Here is a 27,034-nt window from a genome sequence, read left to right as displayed (position 1 = left end):
GGCAGCAGGATACACTGCAAAAAGATGGAATATGTGGTCAGGCAGATTTAATAGAATATGTTATGTATAATTTACATAGAAATATTACGTTTCTCACCAAAACGTTATTTCGTTGCTTATACTAAAGTCAGTTTAAACAAGTTTCTAATTAATAGACTGAAATATGTAGAGTGAGTGTGATGAATTGATGTAGTAACGTAAACCGATTACATTCTGAAATCTCGCGAGGATGTTGTCACTGACGGGAACTAGAGCTATAGTATGAAATGAACGTGATAAACACGTGTGCAGCAGAATCGCGCCGCTGTACTGTGGCTGTTGAGGAATGTCAGCGACCTGGGCTCCATCCTCAGTTTCTTTTAATTCAGGGTTTTTAAAAGATATACGAAAAGAAATTCTATTCATGTAACTCAATTCATGCACGTGGAACCTATGTACGCATCTGAATTAAGTAAATTCAATGAGCTTCTCTCTCCCTCTCTCGTGTGTGTGTGTGTGTGTGTGTGTGGGTGTGTTTTCTGCATTTGAAATGCATTCTTCGATTTGGTTACGTAACGTAATCAACATGGAGCGTGAAGTAAGAAGCGTGGAGATTTGTGTTCAGAAGCATTGTGTCTCTGCATGCTTGTATGTACCGGTTCAGCGAGTTAACGCCACGCAAATCCAAACAAGCGGCGCAGCTTCAGTGTGTGCGCTCGCGGACGTGTGGCTATGCTAACCACGCCCACTCGCCACCACTGACCCCGCCTACTCGCCGGTAAACCTGTTTGTTGTAAGCGGGCTGAGGCGCGAGCCGTACACTCGCTGCACAGACGCGGACAGCTGCGCGCGCGAGCGAAGCCACCGTCCCGGTTTATAAACGGTAAAGTTAAGCGAGCGTCAAGTTCACAGGATTTTATCTGAGCGCGGCTGAAAGGATTTTCTTCCTGATAAGTGACTGAACACTGCTTGGAAGATTGTGGGCAAGTTCAAAGCAGAATGTTACATTAATGCGCTCGGTGAGTCGTCTTGGACTTTTTAAACAAAAAAAAGATAATTAATATGAAAGAAAAAAAATCATTTTATGCTCTTTTTCTCAGAAGGCTAAGCTAGAGGCTAAGCGCAGAATTGTGCTACATGTCAGAATAAGCCGTAAATAAAACTAGGAATATAAAAAGTCTTTGGACCTCTGGAGGATGTTCTTTACATATTAACAACATATGAAGAATGATAAAATCTAAATTTATAACAAGCAAATTAAAAGTAGCAGGAGCTTTAGACGTGTCCTGCCTCTCTAAAGCCTTGCAGCGGCAGTGTTTAGTGCTCTCAGTCCGCCTCAGGGACACTCTGCTGTAGTTCCTGTGGACGAAATAGAAAGTTGAGAGTGTCCCAAACTGTCCCAGTGAGAGTGTGAGCGCAGGACATCACAGCGCACAGTAACACATCAAATCTGAGTCTTAACCCCAGCACTGCTGTACTGAGTTATTCTTCAGCACACACCGAGATAAACACGGGTCATGTGCTCTTCTGACCAGTTACAGCAGTATTTCTGTCTGCCAGAAGCTCAGCAAACAATTCAGTAGCAGGATTAGACTGAAAAGGGGAGCTCAAGGTAATCTGTTCAGTCACACATAGTGGAAAGGAGATTAACTTTAATTATTTCAGAATTTTCAGACCCAGTTTCTTTTCTGTTTCTCAGAGCTGGGTTTAATGCATATTAAACCCCCCTTCTCTCTTATCTGAATTCTAAACTAAACAAAGCTGTGGGGACTTGTCTCTCTGGAGATAAGAACGGTCACATTGTGTTAAAGTTTTGTTAAACCAGACTTGACATTGTTGGTGGGCTTTTATTGTATTTGCGTCATATTTTTGTGATATCATATTTTATTCTATATTCTATTTACACGATTGACATGACCATTTACATTCATAACCTACTGCATTTGAACACTCAGACATAAAGGTACTAAAATGTATTTTCCTTGTCAATGGGGTGGTACAAACTTTTGTACATTGTCTCTAGGATGTATCTTTATACATTTAAAATAATTCAAGGTATGTAATTGGACCTTATGGACCACTGACTTACCTTTAAAGCTTTACTCCAAAAGCTAATTAAAAGTACACCACATGCACCTTCCCAGGTAAAAGATACACACTAAAGGTACAAAAGATGTACTCTTGATGGTACCACCCTAGCGACAAGGAAAAGTACAGTTTGACAACTGTTTTTCTGAGAGTGCATGGCCTGGTGTCAAACTTTCTCAACTGAAATTTACATGACAAATTTTGAGAACTATATTTCAGCTTAATTAGCTCTATTTAAGATTTAGTAGTATAACAGTAACAAGAATATAAAAGTATAATTAAGACAAACAAATAAAGAAGGCAAGACTTCTGCTCTGTCCTCAGAGCACCATTATACTGATGCAGCATTAACCTTTTCAAAGCAAATTGAATTCTTGTGCAGATAGCTAGCTATTAAATGCATTCTAACAGTGCATATGCAAAATCCTGCTCCTGAAAGATTTGAACTAGAGCTGGTGCATGGCATTTGGTGTTAAGTGGAGAGTGAAATAGTCCTTCAGCTCTATAAAGGCCTATTCTTATGTTTATATGTTGACTTTTTGTGCCAATGAGTAGCACCTTAAGGTTGAAGAGAGATAAAAAAAAATAAAATTTGGAGGACATTCAAAAATCAGGTACTGGAGTATTTACTTTGTACACCCTGGTTTGATGTGGACATACCAAGCAAATTAACTAAGGCACACCTTCATAGATTAACCCTAAATCACTAATTATCAGCCTCCACTATGACTCAGTGCTGTAGTCAGTCAAGTGCGCACTGTTAAAAAAAAGACAACATAAACTCTTTTGTCACTCAGCTGCACTTTAACCTCACACAGACCTCCACTGAATAAACACCACACATAGAAATGTAAAGCAACATTTAACAGCACCGTTGCCAGATTTATGAATACCAAACTACATTTTATCAAACATAAAGAGGAGTCGTGAAGAATGTACAGAGTTATGCATGTGGCACACAAAGCTTTAACTGCCAGGTTTCTTTGCAGTAGATGTAGTGTCAGAATAACATCCCCCTGGTATTCCTCCACTACCCTGTCCAAACACCATCACTCAAACTGCAGAACAGCAGCCGGAGTTTCTGCTAAACAGACTGTTCAAACACACACACACACACACACACACACACACACACACACACACACACAAAGACCTTGCCAAAGCAACAGGATGATCTTAAAAGGCTGTGTTATAGACCTGTGCCCTGTCTGTCTTTTCTTCTCAAGTGACACCTAGAGAGTAGCTGTGAAATGTCTGCCTTCTAAATACAGCCAGTGCATCTCTGTTCTCTCTTCTTAAAATGGCTCATTGTGTTGTTTGGTCCATCAGTATGCTTGCTCTGGCAAACTATGCTGCCCAGTTCAGTAGAACCTGAAAAAACAAAGCCTTGCCAATTCAGTAGTAAGAAATCATTTATTTATTTTGTTTTTATTTTTCTGATAGAGATACATGCACAGGCCTGCTCACTTTCCTTTTTAATACTGAGTTGTGTGGTCTGTGCCACCACTTCTCAACAGAGGGATTAGAGGGTTAGGCACAGATGGGAGAGGGTAAAAAGTCAGACAGTAGGTAGACAGGAAGAGCCACTGGTGCAGAAAAATGAGTGTTTGTGTTTTAATCTTTCCAAGAAATAGTCCAAGAGCATCAGAACTAAAGACCATCCATACATCACATACGCTTGTTACATATTTATAATCTCACTATTCGGTGTCACCCAGAAGAGGTTGGGGTCTATTTTGAGTCTGGAACAAGGTTTCTCCTTCACGTCATCTGAGGGAGTTTTTGTCACCTCATTAGGGGCCTAAATCTACATCCTGATTTCTGTAAAACTGCTTTGACAATACCTCTTGAACATGTTTTTAAATAATATAGTAAGTTGTTGTGAGCCATGGTGAGATCAAAAGCCTTTATGATAGCCTTTTAATTTGATCAGGTCTTTCTCCAGGTGTCCAAATCTCACTGTAGCTTTGCTTTCTGAGGTCTGATTATATAAACTCATGATTTCAAACATTCAATAAGCCATGGTCAGTAAGCAGTGTTTTGGCAAATTAAAGCTTCATCCCTGCCAAGGCAAACTAAAGCAGAGTTTGATAAATAGGCCCAAATGATGCATTGAGATGAACCACATCAAAAATCCTGAGTAAATGAACACATGCAGGTGCTTTATGCCATGGCCACAAGCTTCACAAACCCTAAAACATTCCTGTTTCCCGTTTCATCTTCTTTCATCTCCAACAGACTATGTAAACTTCAGCCATTTGACTGCTGTCTCATTCCCCATTTGGAGCACTATGAATATGACAAAAATCAGAAAATTGCTACTTTGTCCAATATTTTTTCCTTGGAAGAAACAGAGAGAGAGAAAGAAAGAGGGCAGAGGGAGTAAACGCATCTCTGAAAGCCACCACAAAATTGCAGCGTTTCAGCCAAGCAGTAAAACAAGAGAAACGACTTTTAATCTAAAGATTGTAATTACCTCCCGACTGAACTGTAATTGGGGAAATGAGGCCTGAAACAGAGGAGGCAAAGAACAGCACCAGTGCAAATACGCAGCCGCTCAGAAACACACTCAGAGCCATGTTTGACCACAGCCTTGAACTCCACACAAGGTCAAATGCTTAACCAGCCACAGTTAATGACTAATGCAAATTCAAACAAGTCAGCAAGAGAAACACTTTAACTTCACTCAAAAACTGATTAGAAGATAAGTGAGAACTAGCTTGAGTTTTCTTTTTGATAATGTCATACACCTGGTTTGGATGCAAGAAGACAGAATATGTGTGTGCGTTGCTCTGATGAACATTGCTCTCTCTCTCTCTCTCTCTCGTTCTCTCACACACACACATACACACACTTTAGGAGAGCTGTGTGTGAGTGTGTTTATGTGTTTATTCTGCACAATGCATAGATTAATTTTCTAGGACTAAAGGTGTGTGAGCCTAGGTTAAGCTATTAGTATAACAAGCAGCTACTGGCATATTATATAATATCTCTAATATAGATTTTTGTATACACTGACATATGAAAAACCCTGTAATTTGATTCATTGTACAAAAGTTTTACAAATCCCTGATTGTGATTTTTAGGGTCATGCAATAATTGAAGAATTTTAATTAGTTAAAATAATTAATTAATTACTTACTTAAAATACACATCAGTGAAAACATAAGAGTTTTATTTTTATTTTTCCTCAGTAAAAGTACAAGTAAAAGACTATGGTATTGTCTGTGATTTTTTACTACTTTTCCATGGTTTTTGTGAGGCATCTTCAGCAGGACAGGCTCAGGAGCTGTGTTTGTCTTTCATTTGGACATCTTGTCAGCAGATGAGCTCTGAACAACAGGGTATGAATCAGAGAGAACAATCCCAGCTTTTGAGTGGCACACTTTAACCCTATAAACTCCCAGGAGAGTAAGGAATGTCCACACGTACACAGCTGTCCTTATTGCTGAATTCATAATTCATGAAAAAATTAAAAGTAAGCTGAGAGTTTAATGAGTTAACACTGATACAAAACCAACTCACAACCCAAAACTCACAGGTCCCAGATCAGCAAAAAATGTGTATTCTCAGCCCATCGTGTCCGGTGCAGAGAGGGAGCAAGAGAAAGAGGAAGAGCACAAGAGCTGCACTACATGCAGCCTATATATCTGTCAAGCCTAGGATAGAATTTTTGTGTAAGTTGTTTTACAAGTTTGGAGTGTATTTTAGTAAGAGGTGTGATTAGAAAACTAGTTTCAGGATTTGCACATGTGAAGGTCATGTTATACTAGAATACAGCTATTATCAAATAATGTGCTTGTAAATGACAGCAAGGTTTAAAATGTCTATTAATAGTAAATAAATAATAGATAAATATCTCCAAAAAATTTCCACCCATACCAACCATACCAAACACCTACATTAAAACTGGAGTGAAATATTGCACTTGTACAGGTGAATAGCAACACCATTTACACCTCATGTGTCTTGTATCCTGATAAGAAATTAACAACATGCATTTACACATGTAGTCAAATGTCTCTGGTTAGCCAGATTAATATCTGATTGCTGTATCATGCATTAATATGCAAATCAATCTATTACATTCTAGCTTCCCGTGCTTTTCCTTGTTTTCAAAAAAAAGGCAGCATCAGCAAAATCTGCATTTTTGCATGCTGATTTTAATCTCCTTAATGATAGTCATGGATTATGATGTAATGTGTTGGGAAGTTTTGGTGTCAGATGTGGCTTGGAGAAACAGACACATTGACACTTGTATAACATCTGGTTAAAATGTGTCTCTCACCTCCAGAAGTGGTTTCAGCAATTGTAATTGTTACACAGGGTCTGAAGAGTCAATGCTTTAGATATTAAAAACAAATTCTCTGTGTGGCATTTCTGCTAGGGAATAAGAACGCATGTAAGCATGAATGCTTTTTGAGAAATATTTGATGAATCTACGTTGGTACATTTTAGATTCCAAAAAAAGACATAAAAACAGTGTGTGTGTGTGCGCGCATGTGTATGCTATCCTTCTGGGCTTCGAATGAGGACACGCTTTATTGTAGCTGTTGTCTCTGTTTTCTAATTACTCCACATACGTTACTCTGTGCATATGTGTCAACTTACTCAGTGTCTGAACTGCCGTAGGCATTACAGAAACAGCACACACACGCACGCACATGCAGACACACACACCAACTACCTCAAAGTAGACATTGTTACCTTCTCTGACATATAATTCTCAAGTATGCTATGCAGGAATTTGACAGCAACACACCACACACACTCACACAAGGTGTTGACAGATCAGAAAACTGTCACCTTTCATGCCAGGCTGAATGCTGTGTGTACTTGTTTGTCTTTGTGTGTAACGTAATATTTGTTGGCAGCCAAAACACTCGACTGTTCCCCTGAATTCTTTGGAATCTCACTTCCTCCTTTACACAATTACATATAAATGCTTAAAGATTTAAAGATGCAAACTGAAACTAAATTTTATCACCATAGCTGTTCCAACAGAAAAAAAAAATCATATGAGCACCGAATTTAAAACTACTAAAAAAAAAAAAACAGATTTTCATGCTGCTGTGTTCCTTATAAAATAAAAAATATAGTTTTAGCAAATACTCCTGTTACTTCTCATATCTGCTTTGCCATCACATGGTTTATTATGGAGAAAGGGTAAATAATTATAGAGAGTTTTATTTATTATAGATTTATTATAGAGAGAGGGTAAACAAAAATCACACACAGCAGGCCTGTATGAATGTTGTCACATCTTCAACAATGACTGAGACACACATACACACATGCTGGTCTCTTATTAACCACCGCTTTCCTCTTTCTCTTCCAGAGGCAGCAGAGGACTTAAAGAAAAGCAGCGGGCCTCTGGGAGAACAAGTGACGAGAGAGAGAGGGAAGAAAGACGGGAAGAGAAACAGATTCATATACCCTGGTGAGTTTTTTTTTTTTTTTACATGAACCTCAGTAGTAATTTAAGCAATAAAGGGTATCTCTGGAGAAGATAAACTCGTTTGATTCAATCAGTGCTACTGTGTACCTGAGAGGCAACCTTTGCAAAGTGTTGTACAAACGAAGAACTTGCTGTGCCTTTTAAATTTTAGGAATTGTGATTAAAACTTATGCAGAACCACACAACTGGTTTTTAGTCGCTTGTGTAAAAACCACAACACATCCTGTCTCAATAAGGCTCTTGCAAATGTGACTGGGATCTGGTAAAACAGATTAAAAAGAGTTAAATGAAGCAGAATGTGTCACATATGTGACTATCGGGGAGAATGGAGAGTGCCTGGGAGAAGTGATTAATACATGTTGTGAAAGAACATGATGATGGAGGATTTAACAGTTTATAGTGCAGCAGCGCAGGCATCAGCAGTGAAAATACAATGCCTGTATGTGTGTGTAAAAAAAGCAATAGTCACTGGTGCCTTGGTGTAACAGTGAGATGTGCAAGGGATTGTTTAATGGCCTGGTCAGGCATGCTGCTACACCTGTGGTAGTCTGTGTGGATGTGCTTGTGAAGTCCACTGTTGTATTACCTCAGGTCTTACAAGGGCCGTAAAGCTAAGGAATAATGCTTCCTCACGATTCTCAGCCAGGAGGCAGCAGACCACAGCCTCAAGCCAGAACACACAACACTAAACACACTAATTGCCCAATGACTCTTCCAAGCCCTTTAACTGACACAACAGACCAGCAGGTGAAAAAGAAAGCGAAGACCATATAATGCAGTTATAGAGGGTGTATCTAACAAAGACACACACACGCACACGTATTTATAGGAATGTAGCCCCTGGTGCAGGCAGTAATAAATTTGTGTCGTTGTATATGGACAGTCTGTGTCTCTTGAAGCTTAAGCTTAGCAAACCTTAGGTTTAGCTTTTAACATCAAAGCTGCAGAAGCCCTGCCTTAAAATACAACTCAGAGTGACATCCTGCTCATGTTTGTTTTAGGCTAAGCCTTAGAGTGTATTCACACACTTAAGTGCACACATACACACACACACACACACACACACACACACACACGCATATACATATATATATATATATATATATATATATATATATATATATACTTCATGTTAGCATGTGGGCTATTTGCTCAGTGAGGCTTCAGAGGTAGCATCTATGTTCTACGTTCTGTTATTTAGGTTGAGCATGGAGCAAGACCTTCAATATGGATGTGACCTTTCGTAAACACCTCTGTCTAAAGTCGTATGTAGCATCATGCTTTACAAGATTTACTTTGGCTAAACAAACACAGCCACACACAGCCACATGCATCTTTCAGTTAGCAGATTTGGTCATGTCAGTGGAACCCAGTGAAGTTTATTTTCTTTAGCTCTCTCTTTGGTTGAAGTGCGTTAAGTGTTAAAGTGTCTTTGGGCTTGCTGGGTCATGCACTGACAATGTGACAGTAGGACATGTGCTCTCCTCCCCTGCCTGCACAAGAACACAGACAATTCTGAGCAGCATTTAGTTCAAAACTTCACAACAACCAATCTCTGCCTGTTCATAATAGGCATGAAGGCTCGAGGGACTGGTCCAAATTAAATGTGCCATGCTGTTTAACATGGTGAGGGTGTGTGTTGAGAGACTGAGTAGGCAGACTGTATGCAGCACTTCATGTGTTGCTCACCACTGTCTAGTAGATATGTGTATGCTTGAAATGCACAGAGGTTCCTTGTATAGTTAAGGGTTTTTCGCTACTTCCTACTATAACTACCACTACTTCTACTAACTACAACTTCACTACTACAGCTATCTCTGATGTATGATTCAACATGGAACCTTTAGGGTCTTGGTTCTCAAAGTGGTGTATTGGGAATCCCAGGGGTCTATGGTTTTATTATTTTGTTATAGTGGTGAAAAATCACAACCCATCATTATCAAAGTTATTATATTTATTATTGAGCTCTTACAGTTATTAACCTTTATAGTTATTAGCCTGTTTGACCGGTTGCTTTAATGTTAAATCCAAACCTCATTAGCTCAAAAAGCAGGCCTATGAATAATGTCAACTTTAACCAAATGTGTTGTATAAGTGTAAACTTCAAAGATAAAAAGCTCTACGGTTCCAATAAACAGGTAAATTTGATTACTCTTAAATAATGAGGCTAAGATTTAAATTATGTCCATATTGGATCATGTCCATAAAATGAATCTGTGCTGAAGTGGTTGGTGGAATATATTTTACAGTTAAAGGGGTCCCTGTCTGCAAAAATTTTAAACCCCTGCTTGGGGTCACCCCAGAGGTGCAAAATGAATAGCCCCTTAGGGTTCTAGATTTAGGGTCTTAACAGTGTACAAACTGTTTATGTTTTTTTCATGCCATTTTTTGGGTTTCAGTCAGGTGAATGACAATAGTGCAACAGAGCCTTGTGGTGCTGTCAGTGCTCTACAGCCGGAAGCAGGCTTGATGGGGGCCTGTGGGGACTTGGCTCATGACCAACAATAAACAAGTGCTTTAAAGTACACAACACTTGTAAAAAGGATCATGTTGTGCTGTTTATCTTTCATTTGATTCCATAGCGTTATTTGTGTGAGTGTGGGGTTTATAGAAAATGCCTCATGGCATAAAAAAAAACCAGTGAAACAGGTATCTTACAAATGGTCTGTTACTCATAAAGTAATCAACAAGAATGATACAGTAATCAACAAGGGAATATACCATGTTGCAAAAGCTTTCAACAATCTGCACTTAAAATGAGAATCAGAGTCAAAACCAGAACATAAAATCAAGAACTTGGACATAAAATCAAACAGAAAAGCAGCCCAGTTGTAAGTCTATACATGCAGTTAGCACTTTCAACATGCCTACTTTGAGCTCAAAGTTTCAGAATACTTATATTGGTTCATGGGTTATGGTAAAGGCATCATGCTGATGGCATGTAGAGTTCAGGAGTGAATAATAGAATGGGAGGGTTTCCAAAGGCCAGGGAGGAGAGGTTGATGCACTTGACAAGAACCAGTGATATGGCAGAACTAAGAACAATGGCTTCTGTCCTTCACCCTTTTCTGTCCTCACAAACTTGTTCTCTACCTCATAGTTAATCATTCACTGGCAGAATTAACGAGGACAGGAGTTAAAGAAGTGTGTTAGCAAGCTAGATTTTAGGGAATATCTGTGTAGCTCTTATTTATCTCAAAGCTGTGACTGTGAAGAGGAACGTTCCTTAAAAATCTTTTAAAAGGTTGGACAGGCTTATGCAAAGGGATTTCTAAAGAAAGTCTGAGGTGTGGACTGAACTTTCCATACATCCAAGATACCTGTCTTTAAGTAACATCTGAATTGTATTCACTGTGTGTACACAAATGTATGTCCACCTCACTGCACAACAAAATGAAGATTGCTAGTGAAATTCAAGAGTATAGCTTTTAGTGATAGCCCAACTTATCAGATGTTAGCTACTTTGTCCATGCTCAATGTGCTGTGGTAATTCCATGTGACATGGTGTGTTCAGTATGTTTTTCCAGCTTGGTTGAAGCAGACACGCAGGACACTGACAGGACACAAAGAAGACCCTGGCAACAGACCAGCTGTCACTAAGACTAAAGAAAGAGATGTTATGACAGGCTTGTTCATTTTTGGATTCCTTTCATTCTTGCCTTTTTGCAAGAAGAGACTGTATTTATGTGTGTTTGTGTTTGTAGGTATGTTCAGACAGAAAATCTGGTAAAGGAAAGGTATGTTCTGTATGTTATATAATTTATAATATAAATTTATAAACTATTGACATGCATCTGCACAGATGCATCATTAGTAGCAATCATTCCAGAGAATGAAAGGTGAAATGAGTGATAAGAATGAGGGCTGAACACTGCGTTTCTCCACACGCCTGAATGCCAGAACAGATAGAGCCAGTTGATACGCGACACACATCATTTATTGCTCTAACAGTAAATGACCACACAGATGAAGCAGCTTGACTCCACCGAGTAAAAACTGAAATTCTAAGTACCCTTGGCCATTACGTCATCCTTTATACTTACATTTATTTACTGGCCATTTGGCCGTTCCTCTGGTTTTCCGACTTGTTTTGAAGCCCCCACTGCTGGAGCAGCTGTGAAAGTAGCACCACACTGCACTACTTTTTATTGTAACTTTTAGTCATTAGATGAACTAAATATTTCTCCACACATTCCAGAAACTCAACCAATCAGCACAAGGAGACGTCTCTTGTTGCCCGTCAATCACAATGCCTGTCAGTTCAGAAAGTTTTCAATCTTTCACTAGCATTTAGACTTTTAACCTAGGCAGTATCTGTGGATGTCTTTTGGAGGAGTGACTGTGAAGGGAAGGCTGAAGGCTATATTGGTTTGGACTTTGAGTTTTAAAACAGCTAGCTTTAGCTAACTTCTGCCAAAATCTCTAAATGTAACTTTAGTTCTGAGGAAAAAAGCAACAGACATCATCTACATCCTGTTCCCAGTTACCTAGTGAGGGATCTAAGACAAATCAACCACAGTGGACATTGTCACAGCACAGCTTTACAGAAATTCAGATGTAGATTTACATCTCTAATGTGTAAGTTAGAGACAGTGGCAAGGAAAAACTCCCAGAGATGACATGTGGAAGAAACCTTGAGAGGAACTAGTCACAAAAGAAAACCCACCCATAAAGTCTGTCTCAGTCCCAGAATGAATAACCTATGACCCAGAATCCTACTGATCTTGGATCTAATGCAAAACAATGTTAACTTACTTCAACATGTGGTGAAGTTGTTAAAGGACGCTGTTAAACTCTCTGGAACAGCTTGGGGTGAGTCACACAGAGAACAATATTGGCATTATGGCTGTAGGCTTACAAAGGGCATCATATGAGGAGGTAATCTAAATGAAGTATCTCTGTGTTGACTGACATGCGAGAGGGTGAGACGCAGCCAACAGCAGAGCTTTGTGCTAGAAAAGGTTCCTTGCAGCCGCTCTGTCTGAGCTCTCTTCATTACAAAAGATTATAGATAAGTCCATACTGATGGGGGACACAGTACCAGCAACAAGTGTGTGTGTATCTGCTGTCTGACTGTCCACAGGTGTAACATTTGGCCTTCTCTAATCCCCCTGGCACAAGCCAAAGGAAATAGACAAACTACAGCCTTTCTTTTCCGCTCCACTCAACTGCCATACCTATCCCCTTGCCATTAGTGGGGTGAGTACAGGGCCCAGGAGCCTGGTTTGGCACAGACACACTCATGCTGGTGGTGTCGGGTTGCAGTGTACCCTGGAAGAAGTAACACGCTCAAAGCACCTGCCTCTGAAATCCTACCTGTTTACCTGTGGCAAATACGACTCTGCTATCTCTGTGATGTCAGCCAGGCACGGGTCAAACAAAAGATGAGATGGGTTTTGGCTCTCGACAAAGCAACAAACATGCCTGACCTGAGATGGGCTCTTAGACAACTAAACACACTCAAAGCTTTGCGGCAATGGTGGCCATTAGATTCCCATTCAGTTACAAATGCACTACTGGAGCTTTAGCAGTCACTGCTACTATGTTGAGACAGTTTTGAGCATCCATCCAACCTGAAACCTTTTAATCAGTTGCAGCTATACTCTAGGCATGTGTTTTGGGGTGTGGCTTTGGAAGGAGCACAGAACTGAATTTAAGTTTGAAAACAGCCAGCTTCTGCTATCTTCCCATGATCAGTCACTTAAAAACAGTGTGCTTGATGTGTCTTTTCTTGTGGCTGTCCTTAATTTTCTCAGAGTTTACCCAGCACTTTGTTGAAGTATGGTTTCTCCTTCACTTCAACACCCGCAACACCTACAATGCAGTTCTGAGATGCATATTAGCATTGATATCCAACTGATAAAATTTCCATTTAAGCGAGAAGCAAAAATAAAATGTAAACTTTTAAAGTAAGGTATTTTCAACCGTGAACAACATTAAATACTCCCCCACATATTTTGCAGTAATAAAACAAACTCAACATAACATTCATTCCAGAGTTTCATAGTGTACATATCTGACATGGTTTGCTGTCAGCAAGAGATTCCTCTGCTTCTGCTTTACATTCTCTTTTTTGATCTTTTCTCTTCTTTCCTCCTGATCTATTGTTTATGCTTCTGTTGATGGATAGTGGCAGTGGTGATGGATTGTGGGTAAAGGGGTCCAACTGTGATCCTATGGGATGGGAGTGGGCTTGAATGGTTCCTGATTTAAGTGCATTTCAAGTTCCTGGGGAATGAAGATGGTCTGATATTCCATCACACATGGACATCACACAGATGCGTCTCAGCTCCTCTTCACATGGCTGCAGTGTTTCTTTACTACTATAATGATGTATAACCTGTGTGAGTAGGAGTGTGAACAGTCAAGAATGCAGCACAGAATGAAGGTATGCTCTGGTTTTCATTTTAACATGTTCTACATAAGTGCAGCCATTCTTCTCTGGGGAGCCCATGAAGCTGCTGACAAAGGCCCTCATAATATGGAGTGCACTCTGTTCGCTCACTCCTACAAAAAGGCTTGCATTAGTGTGTGCATGAAAAGTCTTCTTCTTCTCCCACATTACACAATGCAAACCATCAATTGCCTCTACCTCCTACTCTGAGTGCCTGGGCTTTGTTCTGACTGCAAGTTCTCTTAATGTGGGTCCTGTGAAGCTCTAACGTCTGTGCACCGCTTTGCTCTTCCAGTTCCTGCTCTTGGCTACCTCTTTGCTGACAAAGCTTTTCCTTCCTCTCACTAACTTCATTTATTCACTCTTGTTTTTTCTTTTGACTCCAGGTTTTGAAAAGGAAGCCAAAGGGAGAGAAAAGTTCTTTTCACAGTTCATCTCTGGCTTTCTTTCTTTTGTACACATCACATGCATCTCTGGTTACAGGATTTTGTAAGAATATTCATGTGTCATTAAGAAGCAGGGTTTAAAAAAAAAAAACAATAAGTTAGTTTCTGTGGTGAATCGATTTCTTCTAATGATATGGTCAAATTTGTACAGAGAGTCAGATGTTCTATCAACAGCCCAGTGATGAACAGAGAATAAATTCAGGTAATCTCTTGCCTTAGTAAATCATTAGCCTGCTAAAAACCTGAAGCTGGTCTGAAATGCTCCTACTGCTCTTATAAGAAAGTGTTATTAAGAGATGGTCTTCAAACTCAGCTGCTGCACCCACAAAAAAAAACATATGACTGGGAGACAGACCACCTTGAGCCACCTTGAATGAAACCCTTTCTCCGTCCCCTCAACAACGTCTAGGCACTTAAGTTAAAGCCCTTGCAGTCAGAAGTCACTCAGCACTCAAGTTATGTGGAGAGCTTTGAGGTAATCCACAAGAGGTTGTTCTCATTTTCTTTCTGATAAGACTGGCTGCCAGAAGGAGAAGAGTGGAGATACAGACAGCAGAGAGATGCAGCGGGTTATCAGGAATTAGCCTAGCTTTTAGAGAACCTCCTATTCTAGTGCTGGTTTGAATTAAATAAGACAAAAACACAAGGTGCATAGACAACCAGAAATGTAACCGGGAAAAGTTAAGCTGAAAAATGATCTTTTTTTTTTCAAGTCTGTCCTGAATCATTCCATCTGGGCTATTATAGAGTGTTGTTACTTACACTGTACCTTTGCACTGAACTTTTAGAACTGTGGCTTATCTTTAAGCATTTTCTCACCTTTTTTACTTGTACTCTAACATTGTGAATATAATAGGAAGCTACACATGACACACTGACCATTATCCAATCATGTGGAAGCAGCAGAATATATGATATCATGCAGACACAGGTCAACAGCTTCAGTTAAAGTTCACATCAAACATCAGAATGGAGGAAAAAAACTGTGATTTCAGTGACTTTGACGTGGCATGGTTGTTGGTCAGAAACTGCTGATCTCCTGGCATTTTCACACACAACATTCTCAAAACAAAAAACATCCAGTGATTGGTAGTTCTATGGGTGGAATCTACTTGTTGATGAAAGAGGTCAGAGGAGAAGGGCCAAACTGGTTTGAGACAGGAAGTGTATGTTAAATCAAATAACCACTCTGTATACCCATGCTGAGCAGAAAAGCTTTTAGAAAACTTTGTTCAGGTTCAACTCCTGTCAGCCAAGAACAGAAATCTCAGGCTACAGGGGGCAAAGGCTCAGACCAGAGAGCTGAAGAATGGAAAAAGACCAGGCAATGTTACTAACAGTTCATAATATTTGAAATATTTTTAAATTAAAAGGAAAGTATTTATTTTTTATTTTAGTATTTACTATCTCTTTCGCTGTCTCCACTCTCTAAACTTCTCCTTTTGTCTTTTAAATTTGTTTTAAATCATGTTTGAATTCTAAATAACTTTGTGCCTGTGAAACAGCTCCTATAAGTATCATTCTGCATTTCTGTTCAAGAAGCTAGTTGGCTCTTTAAAGAAACAGTCAAATTAATTCAGTTGAGTACATTCCCACAGTACTCAGAAAGTCAAACACCATGGGACAACAATGACCCTTGACCTCTGAAACTAACTGACCATGGCAAATTGTTTTACTTCTTGTGTTATCTGCCATGTCTAAATGGGGTTTCCAGTAGCAAAAACAATAAAAATATTAATTAGGCCTTCTGCTCTTCACAAAACATCAGCAGTTTCTCTTTCTGAAAATACTGACAATATGAGTAAAAAAAAAATCTTACAAGAGTCAACAAGACTTACTGTCTATCATACCCCTTTGAACTGGGTCTCCCTCAGACCCTGTTGTGCTTATTTGATCTTCTGCCAAGTCTCGATATTTCAGGCATTTCTTTTACTCCTGAGATGAAGCATCTTTAAATAAGAACAGGCAAGCAGACAGAAACAGTGCATTGTAGCCACCAGAAGCCTTTTTATTGGCTGTAACAGCATGGCAGTCATCCAAGTATTTTGTTGAACTGCAACCTAACCTGCTTTTAGGCAGTACAGCCAAATTGCAGAAACCTGCTCTGTATCTTTTGAGCTTCCTTCCTGCCAGTTAAGGTATGATTCATGACTGCAGTCCAACTTGTGTTTCAGAATATGACTCATGAAACTTCTCCTCAGGTAACCTCCAGCAGCGAGGCTAATAGTAGTGAAGACATAAATAACATGAGTTTATCATATCTTGGAAACAAAGGTAACTTTAACTCCATTCACAAAGCGTGAACAGAGTTCTAAATGTTTGATCTGTCAGCCTCAGAGTAAGTTGGATAGCAAGTGGATACTTTGTGCTGACCATATAACAAAATATACCATTTTTGTTATAAAGCTACAATTTATTATATGTGCAGATTCTGCAAAATTCAGTTCAATTCTATTCTATTTCTATAGCACTTTTAACAATGGAGTTTGTCAAAAAGCAGCTTTACAGAAATAACTTGATTTGAATAACAAAATGACTTAAAGACTTCAAGGTTGAGATGCACAAGTTATAAAAAATAAATAAATAAATAAAGACATAGTGGAAAGCCGGACATTTTCACTCATTGTTCCTTTATAGCCATGTGTGTGTGTGTTCTAGCTCCTGTGTTAGCTCCTTTTATTGAGTCACCCCAGAACAGATGGTACACTGACAGCACTCTGGGAGAAAATCAGTTTACTCTCCTACTAAAATCCAGGTATAATCTTAAGCTACAAGGATGAATTTTAATGAACCCACAGGTGGATGCTTCAAACTGACCACATTATAATTTATTAATACCTATTTGCACACAATTTCCCTGTACATGCCCTCTCTTCTTAAATGATAAAATGTTGAATAATTTCGATGTCAGGCTATTTTTTTATGGCTAAGTTTCAAAAGGAGGAAAATAACATCCCTCTCTCTCAGTACTGTCTAATAAAACTAAGAATTTCACCTTAACATGAACCTGAAATATATACACCCCCCCCCCCCCCCCCCCCCCCCCACACACTGTCCATACCAACCCTGAGAGAGAAAGAAGAAGAAAAATGAGGTCTCCTCCCCTCTTTTCAAGGCCACTAACACTTGTGACTAATTTTCTACAAGAGGATGATATACAGCTTCCTTAATACAGTTTTATAAGCCTTTCCTTCATCAATCTCTCCCAGTTCTCTATTTGCCCCCTCGGACTATCACTTTATTCTCCTTCCCTCAAGTACTAATCTGTTCATCTAGATCCAGTGGTTGATACACAGATGGCTCCTGTTCTTGCATTTTTGTGTGATGAATATTGACTGTTTTGTTTTTCTGAGAGATTGTTTGTCGTTCATCAGCAAGGGTTGTTTTGTTACTCTGGAAATGTACTAATCTGTTTCAATCTCTAAAATTAGAAAAGAACAATAGTTACTGTAAAAATATGAAATACACATCATGCTGCTTTACATGTCTTAAAACATGCCAGATTTTAGTTTTTTAGTGAGTAGGAGTCAGTTCAGTTGGTTTTTGTATGACAATTTGCCAAAACAACAATTTATCTTCAGAGAAGTCTCAAGTACAAAATGTGGAGTAGTGTTATGGAGGAATGGAAAAGAAAGTGTTTCTGTATAAGAGAGGGTAATGTAAAATCCCTTTATGAAAGAAGCCTATCTAAAGAACCATTGAGGAACCTTTTTTGAAATAATGTAGTGTTCTTTTTCATATTGTACATTTCCGTTTTCATATTGCTTTAAAGGGTCACATTGCATCCTAATATTTATTTATTACTTGGTCATTAACATGATCTTGCGTTTCTCTTTTTAGGGTGTCAGCAACACCATGAAGCCCTTCCTCCATCTACTACTACCCCTGCTCCTCTATCTGCAGTTGGCATCCTGGGCATTGGCCAGTAACTGTCCAAAAGACTGTTCCTGTTCAAGTCCAGACTCCATTCTCTGTTATACACGCCAGGCCACAACCATGCCTTCTGATGTACCTGCATCAACAAAAAACCTGTATGTCTTCAAGAATGGCATTGAAACCCTAGACCAGGAAGATTTTATTAGGTTGGAAAGGCTTGAGATGCTGGATCTAAGTCAGAACAAGCTGAATGAACTGCCAGATCGTGTGTTTGAGCCACTATCTTCCTTACGTAACCTGGATCTTTCATCTAACCAAATCACCCATATTTCTCAGGAGAGTTTTGCTGGACTGGAGTTGCTGGAAAGGCTGTATCTTCACAGCAACAGCATTAAGAACATACACCCTGCAGCCTTTGATGGTCTGGAGCAGTTACTTGAGTTAAAGCTGTACAGAAATGAGCTGACAACAGTACCTGCTCTTAAAATGCCTCATCTGCTTCTACTGGATCTGCGGTTCAATAAAATCCCTTCACCAGGGCCAGCTGACCTTCAGACACCCAAATTAGAATCACTTAAGTTGGGTGGATTAGGGCTGAGCACCCTGAATCAGGAACTCTTGGGTAGCTTCAAGAACCTGCATGAGCTGGACATTTCTAACAATCAACTAAAGGTTTTTCCTCGAGTGCTGTGGGAGGCAAGGGGCTTGGTCAGACTCAGTTTAGCTGGCAATCCCATGGGTCCTTTAAAGTGGGAACATTTTGAGAACCTGACTGAGCTTCAGGATTTGGACATCAGCAACCTCAGCCTGCAGAGCTTGCCTGATAATATGACCCTGCTCTTCCCTCACATGAAAAAACTTACTGTTGCAGAGAATCCCTTTAACTGCCTCTGCACACTGGCCTGGTTTCCCAGCTGGCTGCGTAATAAACAGATATTGCTGGGAAGGACAGAGGAGACCCGCTGTCATTTTCCACCCCGAAATGCAGGAAAGGTGCTTGAAAGGCTACGACATCATGACTTTGGATGCCCTACAAGGACTACTATCAGTCCAGCTAAGACCACCACGCTGGCCCCACCTCTGATCTCCACTTTGCATAGCACGACACGTGCCATTCCCCCTCTTAAACCCAGCGATAAAACTTCTTCAGAGAGAGACATTCATCCTCTACCTCCAGTCCCAGCTTCCCCAAGCAGCAGCACAGGCTCAGATCTGAACATGAATTTCTGTCCATCCAATATCTGCCTAAATGGAGGTACATGTTGGCTGGATCATCAGGGTCACTTTGAGTGCACTTGTCCTCATGGGACTTCAGGGAAATATTGTGAGAATAGGGAGGATTTGGCTCTACCTGAAAATGTCCCTACAGCAACAGTCAGTGTGATGTCTGAAATCTTTGCACAAACGGTAACAAGCTCATCTATACTGCTGGAATTTTATCGCTACATTGAGAGGCGTCCATATATCCGTGGTGTCAAACTAACTTATAGAAACCTCTCAGGATCAGATAAACGCCCACAGCAACTCAACATTCCAGCCTCTTATCCAGGCTACACACTGCGTGGACTGCTTCCTAATTCTACATATTCCATCTGTGCCAGTCCACTGGATGAGCCCAGTGATGTAGACAGTGTATGCACAGAGGCTCAGACATTAAACCAGCAGCACACCAGTGCACAAGTAGAGGATCCACAGCTTACAACAATGCTTGTGCCAGCATTGGCTATTCTTCTCCTGTTAGTGCTGGTGGCTGTTGCTGTTGGTGTAGCCTGTTACATGCACAGAAAAAAAAGAGCACAATTAAACCTGTATTGTGACCCATCACAATTGGAATTGGAGGGTGTTAAAGTAGGTTTGGACAATGGAGCACTGCCCCAAAAGCAGCCAGACATAATGTCCTCTCAATCAGCAGTGCAGAAAGATTACTTGGACTATGAGATGCCACTCATACAAGATTGCTGTGTTGCAAACAACATGAACACCGTAAAGCCATCCTGAGTTTGATACTTGGGGCTATTTTAAAGCAAACTAAAGCTTGAATTCTATGTATCTTGTCACAGTTTCAGCAGAAGAAACAAAAGACACAGATTGAGGGAAATGCTGCCTGTTTAAGTGTCTTCAATCAAAACCAAAAAAATTGTATTTTTGGCAAAAAATGTAGCAGAAATTGATGGTTGAACCATTTAGGCAATATTTTGCTGAGAAGCCCACACGTGGAACTCAAGAGCAGTTGTACCTCGAAAATGAAGATGAGGACTTCTTTAGTTACTTAAAGACTGATAATTGTGTTGCTTTTGATTGTGAGATATGAAGTCAACACTTTTATGCATTTTTATGTATATTACTGTTTGGTTAGTGTGTGTTTTCTGTATATAAATACAAGCTCTTCTTCCTTTACCTCTTGTGACTAAAAAGCAGACAACAAAATCCCAAAATCTTAGAAGATTTAAACATGCTTGTACCAACAAGTCAGTCAAAGGATTGTTTCTGCAAAGACAGTCAGACAGTTTAAGTAGCTAAAAGTCAGGGTAGACATGAAACTAACAAAAGCCCCTCTTATATTTGAGCCTAGATTTTAGTCTCCTTCCCCCAAAGTGGATCTCCAGAAACAAGGGTTACTAAATTTAGAAAGATAAACATTCTCCTCAAATCCCCATCAGTGCATTAATTTTATTATCTGCATCAGACAGGTGTAAAGGTTTGTTTATAAAAAATTTGTTTATACTTTTCATCTCACTACACTAATGAGTAAAGAGAAAAAGGTAAAACGGTAACGGTAAAGAGAAAAAGGGACGGTAAAGAGAAAAAGGGACATTAGCCGCATAATTCTATGACTGTGGTGTCATTTGTGTTCCACTGATGGTACATTTACAAATATGTATAAAAAGTAATGGTAAAATCCATTTTTAACATAGGTAAAGTGGTATAGCGTTTTCACTTTGAAATATAATCATTAAAACTTCAAAAATCATATTATGTTTGCATTAATATGCAAATACATTTAACATCTCGTGCTTGAACCTTTTTCACAAATCGCCCATTATACTAGGTTGTGAAAAATGTACATTTTATTTGTGTAAACTCAAGCCTGTTACCTAACACATTCACCCCTATGAAATATTTGGAATATTCCATAAGTCACATGCACAACTTGTATCATTTGCTGGGGATCATGGTAAGAAGAAAATTAAGTTCTTTTGTGCTTTTTTTTCTCTTATTTTCAAATGATATTATTATATTGACTCAGGAGATATCTTTAAACACACAACCATGTGACCCAAATTACATCATTAGAATGTCATTAGAATGTCATTAAATGTCCCCATGTCATTAGCATGCAAGCTACTTAACCACATTTTGTCTATTTGCTAGTTCTATGCTAAAAACACAACCCTGGTCAGCAACAAAATGTAAAATTGAAACTGTTGACTGACATTAGTTAACAAGTACAACATTTTTAAGGGTTACAAAAAATATATAAATAAATAAAACTAAAAGTAAATGGCACCACAGTTGTTAAATCACCACAATCAAGTTATCAAGTTATTTTCCTGCTCATGATGTAACCTGTTAGTTAATTAGCAGGTTGAACAGGTGTGTTAGAGCACAGAAACCACCAAAATATCTTAATTGTACCTAATTTTAATGTAACTGAGTATATTACTTGAATGAGACTGGTGATTCTGGATGGAAAGACAGTATAGACACATATCATCCCTTTCTAAAACTACTTGCAACCAAAAAAATTAGATGAAAGGAAGATGTGTCGAATTTTTTGGTTTGCCTCAGTGAGGAACTGTATTAATGTTTAACCAATAGCTCTTCACTTGATCAATTTAAACATTGGAAATAATATACACTCATGCGAACATGGTTTCAGATTGAGGATTTGACTGAGATGGATATGTCATTTAAATTTATGCTGGTCAGTGGGTATAAACATTGAAACTGGAAAACAAGTGTGAACAGTAAGAAACATTGAAAATATTTCTAAATATTTTCAATATGCATGTTTATGTTTTTCCCTATTTTTTGGGGAAGCTCTTTATTTGTGTACTGGTCATTTAAAGTGTATATATTTGTACAACAGCACTGTGTAAAAATGCAAATAAATACCAATAAAAATCTATAAAACAACATCTGTATTTATTATGTTTTGTCACTGTTACTATTTTGGGTGGAGCAGGAAAGGATGTCTGAATCTTCTGAGGTGACAAAGCTGTGGTGCAGAGCGGTTTGAAAACTACTTCCCTGAGGTACCAGGCAGCCATGTAAGAGAATGTAAAAAGCACCACCCTGTACCTACTTTTACAAGCCTGTTTAGGATTAAGAGCAAGACAGGAAGGTATTGTGTTTTTTGCTTTATGGAGAAAGCTTGAGGCAAAAAGGAGAAGGTGATTGAAAACATACCATTTTCAAATCTAATAAACAAATTTCACTGTAATCATCTCCCTCCACCAAAACAGAACAATCTGATATTGTTTGTTACTGCACACATGCCTGTGACTGACCACCCAGATATTTTACAGGTAGAAGACTAGCTGGAGTGCTTACTGGAATTTAACACATACACACACAAAGAAATGTTTGTCTTACTATTCTTGTGAGGACCTTCCACTAACACCCAAATCTAACAAAAGAAAACCTGCTAAAAGCTGCAGTTTTTGTAAAGAAAAGGCAGTTTCCCTCCTGGGGAACAAACCAAATGTCCCCACCAGGTGGTAACTGTCAGATATTCTGGTCCCCACCAAGATATAAAAACAAGCCCTCACACATACACACAAAATCTCCTTCTAGCATTGGCAAAAGAACAACAATCCAGCTGCAAGCTGTTGTTCAAACACAGATTAACACAAGCACATAAAACAGCCCAGTGGTGTTTTGCAGGAGAACAACCATGTTAAACAAAGAATATACACACACACGTTAATAATGACAACAGCATCATGTAGTAATGAAAACTACAGACAAAGTGAGAGCAGGAATGAAGCAGTGATTGGAGTTCAACATGTGTTATGCGACCATATCAATCACAGGAGATCCCTCAACCCCTAGAACACTGGCTACTCTGTGTGTGGATGGTGGCAGGTACCTGAGCATATGTGTGTATGAAAGTGTGTGCCTCTCTCCTCTCAAGCCTTCAATAAAAGGCTCCTATTATTCTCTGAATTTAAGAGTCCAGGCATTCTGGCTCTGTTCCAAGCTCAATGCTCAGGCTCAAACTTTCAAAGAATCCATTGTAACTACGAAAGTCTTCCAAATTATCTTCCATAAATTCCACAGAAAATTATTACAGAGTAAATATTTATTCCAAAAGTATACTAATGTGCTATAAGACAATTCATTTGTCTACAAAATACAAGCAATGGCCTGAAGGTGAATAATGACAGACCTCAAATGATCAGGTTTGGTTCATTAATTCTGCTGAACTACAATAATCCTTTTTTATAAAACTTGTTTGTTATAGAAGATTGGCATGGGAACAGCTATTTGTTTTTACACTTCAACAGAAATTAATGGGCATATCATCTGTTGAAATTTCCTCCTTAGTGTGATCTATACTTATCCTGTGCATTGTCCTGCGCTACATACCATGCCTTGAGTATGGGTTTATGAGTGCCATGTTGTTAAAGGAGGTCAGGCCCTTGCAGTGGTGATGTGAGTAAAGATGGCTGTTTTGTGTGTAGAGCTGCACAAAAGACAAAAAAATGTGTGCCGCTGCAGGACTTTAGGACATGCAAGCTTCACGAGAGCCTATATTGTCATTATACATATACACATTTCCAGTACAATGAGGACAGAGTGGTGGATTAGCCATGGTACAGTGCCTGTGAAGCAGAGTGGATAAAGTGCCTTGCTTAAGAGTCCAACAGCAGCAGCTTGGCAGTGCTGGGACTCAGCAGCGGCTCACAGCCTGAGATTTCGCTGAAGCAGGCCAATATTAATAACATCGCCTCAAACACAATGAAGTCGAGAGGCTATCACACTTGCCTTATGCTATAGGCTACCATCTTGCAAATATGTAGAGTAACCCTATACTAGGTAATTGAAAGTCGACCACCTACAGTCATCCAGCATACAGTCTGCGGCTCATTTTGAGCAGATTTAGACATACCTTCAACTGTGTTCGATGTAGTATCATTAACCAGGTTTCAGGAAATTTTCCAGCTCAACTACACATCAAAAACCACCCAAAATACCTGATCTAGCCCAAAAATCTGGACAATCCAAACATTTCTTCTTTTTCTCAGGCTTTGAGTGGAAAACAAGTATTTCACATTTCTGATGTATGGATATTATTTGCTCCATAAAACCCCTCTCTCAATCTTTGCAATATATTTTACACTAGAAATGGCTCTGTATGTCATTTGGCATATTGTGGAAATTTATTACATTTAATTCAAATTATTTGCTATTAAAGAAGCTATAGCAGCTGCAGAGTATTTTAATTTATCCCAATCTGGCAATCTCCTCCACTGAAAATGTTCATACAGTGAGCATGGGGCAGAAAAACATTTGCCCATATGGATGTCTATTAGCACTTGTTGCAGTTCCTATTTTTGGCCACTAGGTGCAATAATAACTCTATGGAAGCTAATTGCACAACATCTAGAAATGCAAGCAAATCAACGGATAATTGGCTTAAACATTTTATTTTTTAAACAGTTGGTGACTCAAAAAATAAGTAATTAGTATTTCAACAGAATTTAAATTGTTTGGAGTTGTGAATCATGACTTTATGAAGATTAATATTTGCTGAATAGCTGATATAAATGGTGGGGCTCTACCCCACCTGCCCCTATGGACAAGAACGGGGTAGAACAGAATGGGATGTTGTACCTCACAAGTACTGACTCCAGTAGGAAGGAATAGAGATGAAGGAATAGAAAAAACAGTGAGGAGAAGGAATGCTGTAATCATTGACAAAAAGTTATAATGATTGGGAGGACACAATAAATACAGGTGAGACTTTGGTTTGACTATTTTCTGGGTACACAAAAGACAAGAACAAGAAAGAGCAAGGAGAATAGTAAAGTATTAGGTGCAAAAGCTTGTATCTAATAAAACAGCACTCTTCAGTGTAAATGTGCTGAATATTACAGATTATTATGAACAGTACAGAAAGTGTTGCCAAAAACAAGCCCAGGAACTACAAAGCATCAAATCACAACAGATTTGTTACCATGGAGCACTCTTAAACTTTTCATTTCAGAACAACAAAGCAACAAGCATGGGTAACAAAAAAAGAGTGGTCATGAGAATTTATTCTGTTTACATCCTATGAAAATTTGGAAATCTGGCATTAATAATAGAGAGTAACATTCCAGACAGGGAAGGGTAGCGAGGGGTCAGAGTGTGATAGAACAGCTGTTGAGAAAACAAAAAGTGCCTACCATTAAACCCAAACCTAGCACTGAAGCAGATCTCCCCAAAACACATCTGCATCTAATTAGCTTCAATTGGCAAAGACAGATAAGACCAATTCCTGCCTAATCTCACTCTCACTGAAGAGTGTAAATGTCAACATGCGCTAATTGTATCTCTTGCTCTGCTATTGTTGGTTCCTAACCTGCACTACGCTGACTAGGATGATATCTAGGAATAGAGGATTTAATGGTAACTGTCACTGAAAAAGAGCAACAAACCCAATGCGAGACTGTTAGAGAAAAATGAGTCCCATCTTCTGGAATGTTTTATGAGTCTTAGCTCTTATGAAAGTCCCGTATAAGCACTGGGGGCCTAAACTCTCCAACACACAAACAGGGTTTCAATGCTCAATACTTTGGACTCAGGTCTGTGGACATTTTTCTGTAGATAAAGAACTTGACAAGGAGAGAAAATATTAGAGAGCAGATGTGCATCTTCTTTACATACATGGAACACAACAGGTTCTTTAACTTTCCAACTTCATGTTCCAAGCAGTTGTTCATCAATATCATTTTCCAGCCACGCCCAAAACTATTTTTTTTACATGCTCTATGGTGCTTGCTTCCTCACCAGCCTATTACAAATTTAAGAAAATGTGCACAGCTCATTGCAAAACAAACTTACATACCATTGGTGATTATACACACACAAAAAAGATTGTTAATACAACTGTTATAAACTGATCTAAACTGTCATGACTGTGTATGGCTACTGTTATGACAAGCGTAAGACATATCACCGTGTCATATCTTTATGTTGAAGGGATCAGATAAGCACTATCTAGCTTTAATGTCAGCTGTTCAAGATGAGTGAGTGCTTTATGTCTCCTCCCCTGGTGCCAAAGCGTTCATCCATCAGCTGGTTCAGTATACAATCTAATGGCATAAGCCAACATGGAAATCAACAAGTGTAGTTGTGTGTGTGTGGATTTTCAGTGAAGAAGACTGTGATAGTTTAGCACAAAACAAGACAAGCTCAAATTCAGCAAAGTGCATGGCTCTTGCTTGAATATAAAAGTCTTAAAAGTCTTAAAGTTCCTGCTTGCATGAGCTGCATACTTCATGACCTCTGACCTCATCCCCTGTCCTTTGCCCCAGCAAGACTGGGAAGGCAGTCCCCTTAGAACAAACAGGCATTATAATCAGACATGAGCCACATGGGCCTGAAGGTTTCACGGAGCTCCGGATGTTCTCTCACTCACTTTGTTTGCAGGAAGCGCCTGGACATTGACAAGCTGCTGCATCGTTGTTCAACTGAATGGCAGCTCAGGAAACACTTAATCCTTTATTAGCTGTTGTCAAGACAATCAACCTGAAGTTTATATCATGAGCTGTCAAGACATTCAGGAGTAACAATGTTGGACAG

At 39.2% G+C, this 27,034-nt stretch overlaps 2 protein-coding genes across 3 annotated transcripts in view; one reads left to right on the top strand and one right to left on the bottom strand.

The window, feature by feature from the left end:
- Positions 1 to 27,034, bottom strand: part of LOC113528175 (mitochondrial import inner membrane translocase subunit tim16-like) — a 138,611-nt gene that overhangs the window by 38,943 nt on the left and 72,634 nt on the right. The window lies entirely within an intron of this gene.
- Positions 658 to 22,378, top strand: vasnb (vasorin b). Its single transcript, XM_026917290.3, has 3 exons — positions 658 to 998; positions 7,406 to 7,507; positions 18,206 to 22,378. The coding sequence occupies exon 3, from the start codon at positions 18,221 to 18,223 to the stop codon at positions 20,237 to 20,239; it is 2,019 nt and encodes a 672-aa protein (XP_026773091.3). The 5' UTR covers positions 658 to 998; positions 7,406 to 7,507; positions 18,206 to 18,220; the 3' UTR covers positions 20,240 to 22,378.

The sequence above is a fragment of the Pangasianodon hypophthalmus genome, chromosome 13 (genome assembly GCF_027358585.1).
Source record: "Pangasianodon hypophthalmus isolate fPanHyp1 chromosome 13, fPanHyp1.pri, whole genome shotgun sequence".
NCBI lineage: Eukaryota > Metazoa > Chordata > Actinopteri > Siluriformes > Pangasiidae > Pangasianodon > Pangasianodon hypophthalmus.
This window is presented reverse-complemented; position numbering and strand designations above follow the sequence as displayed.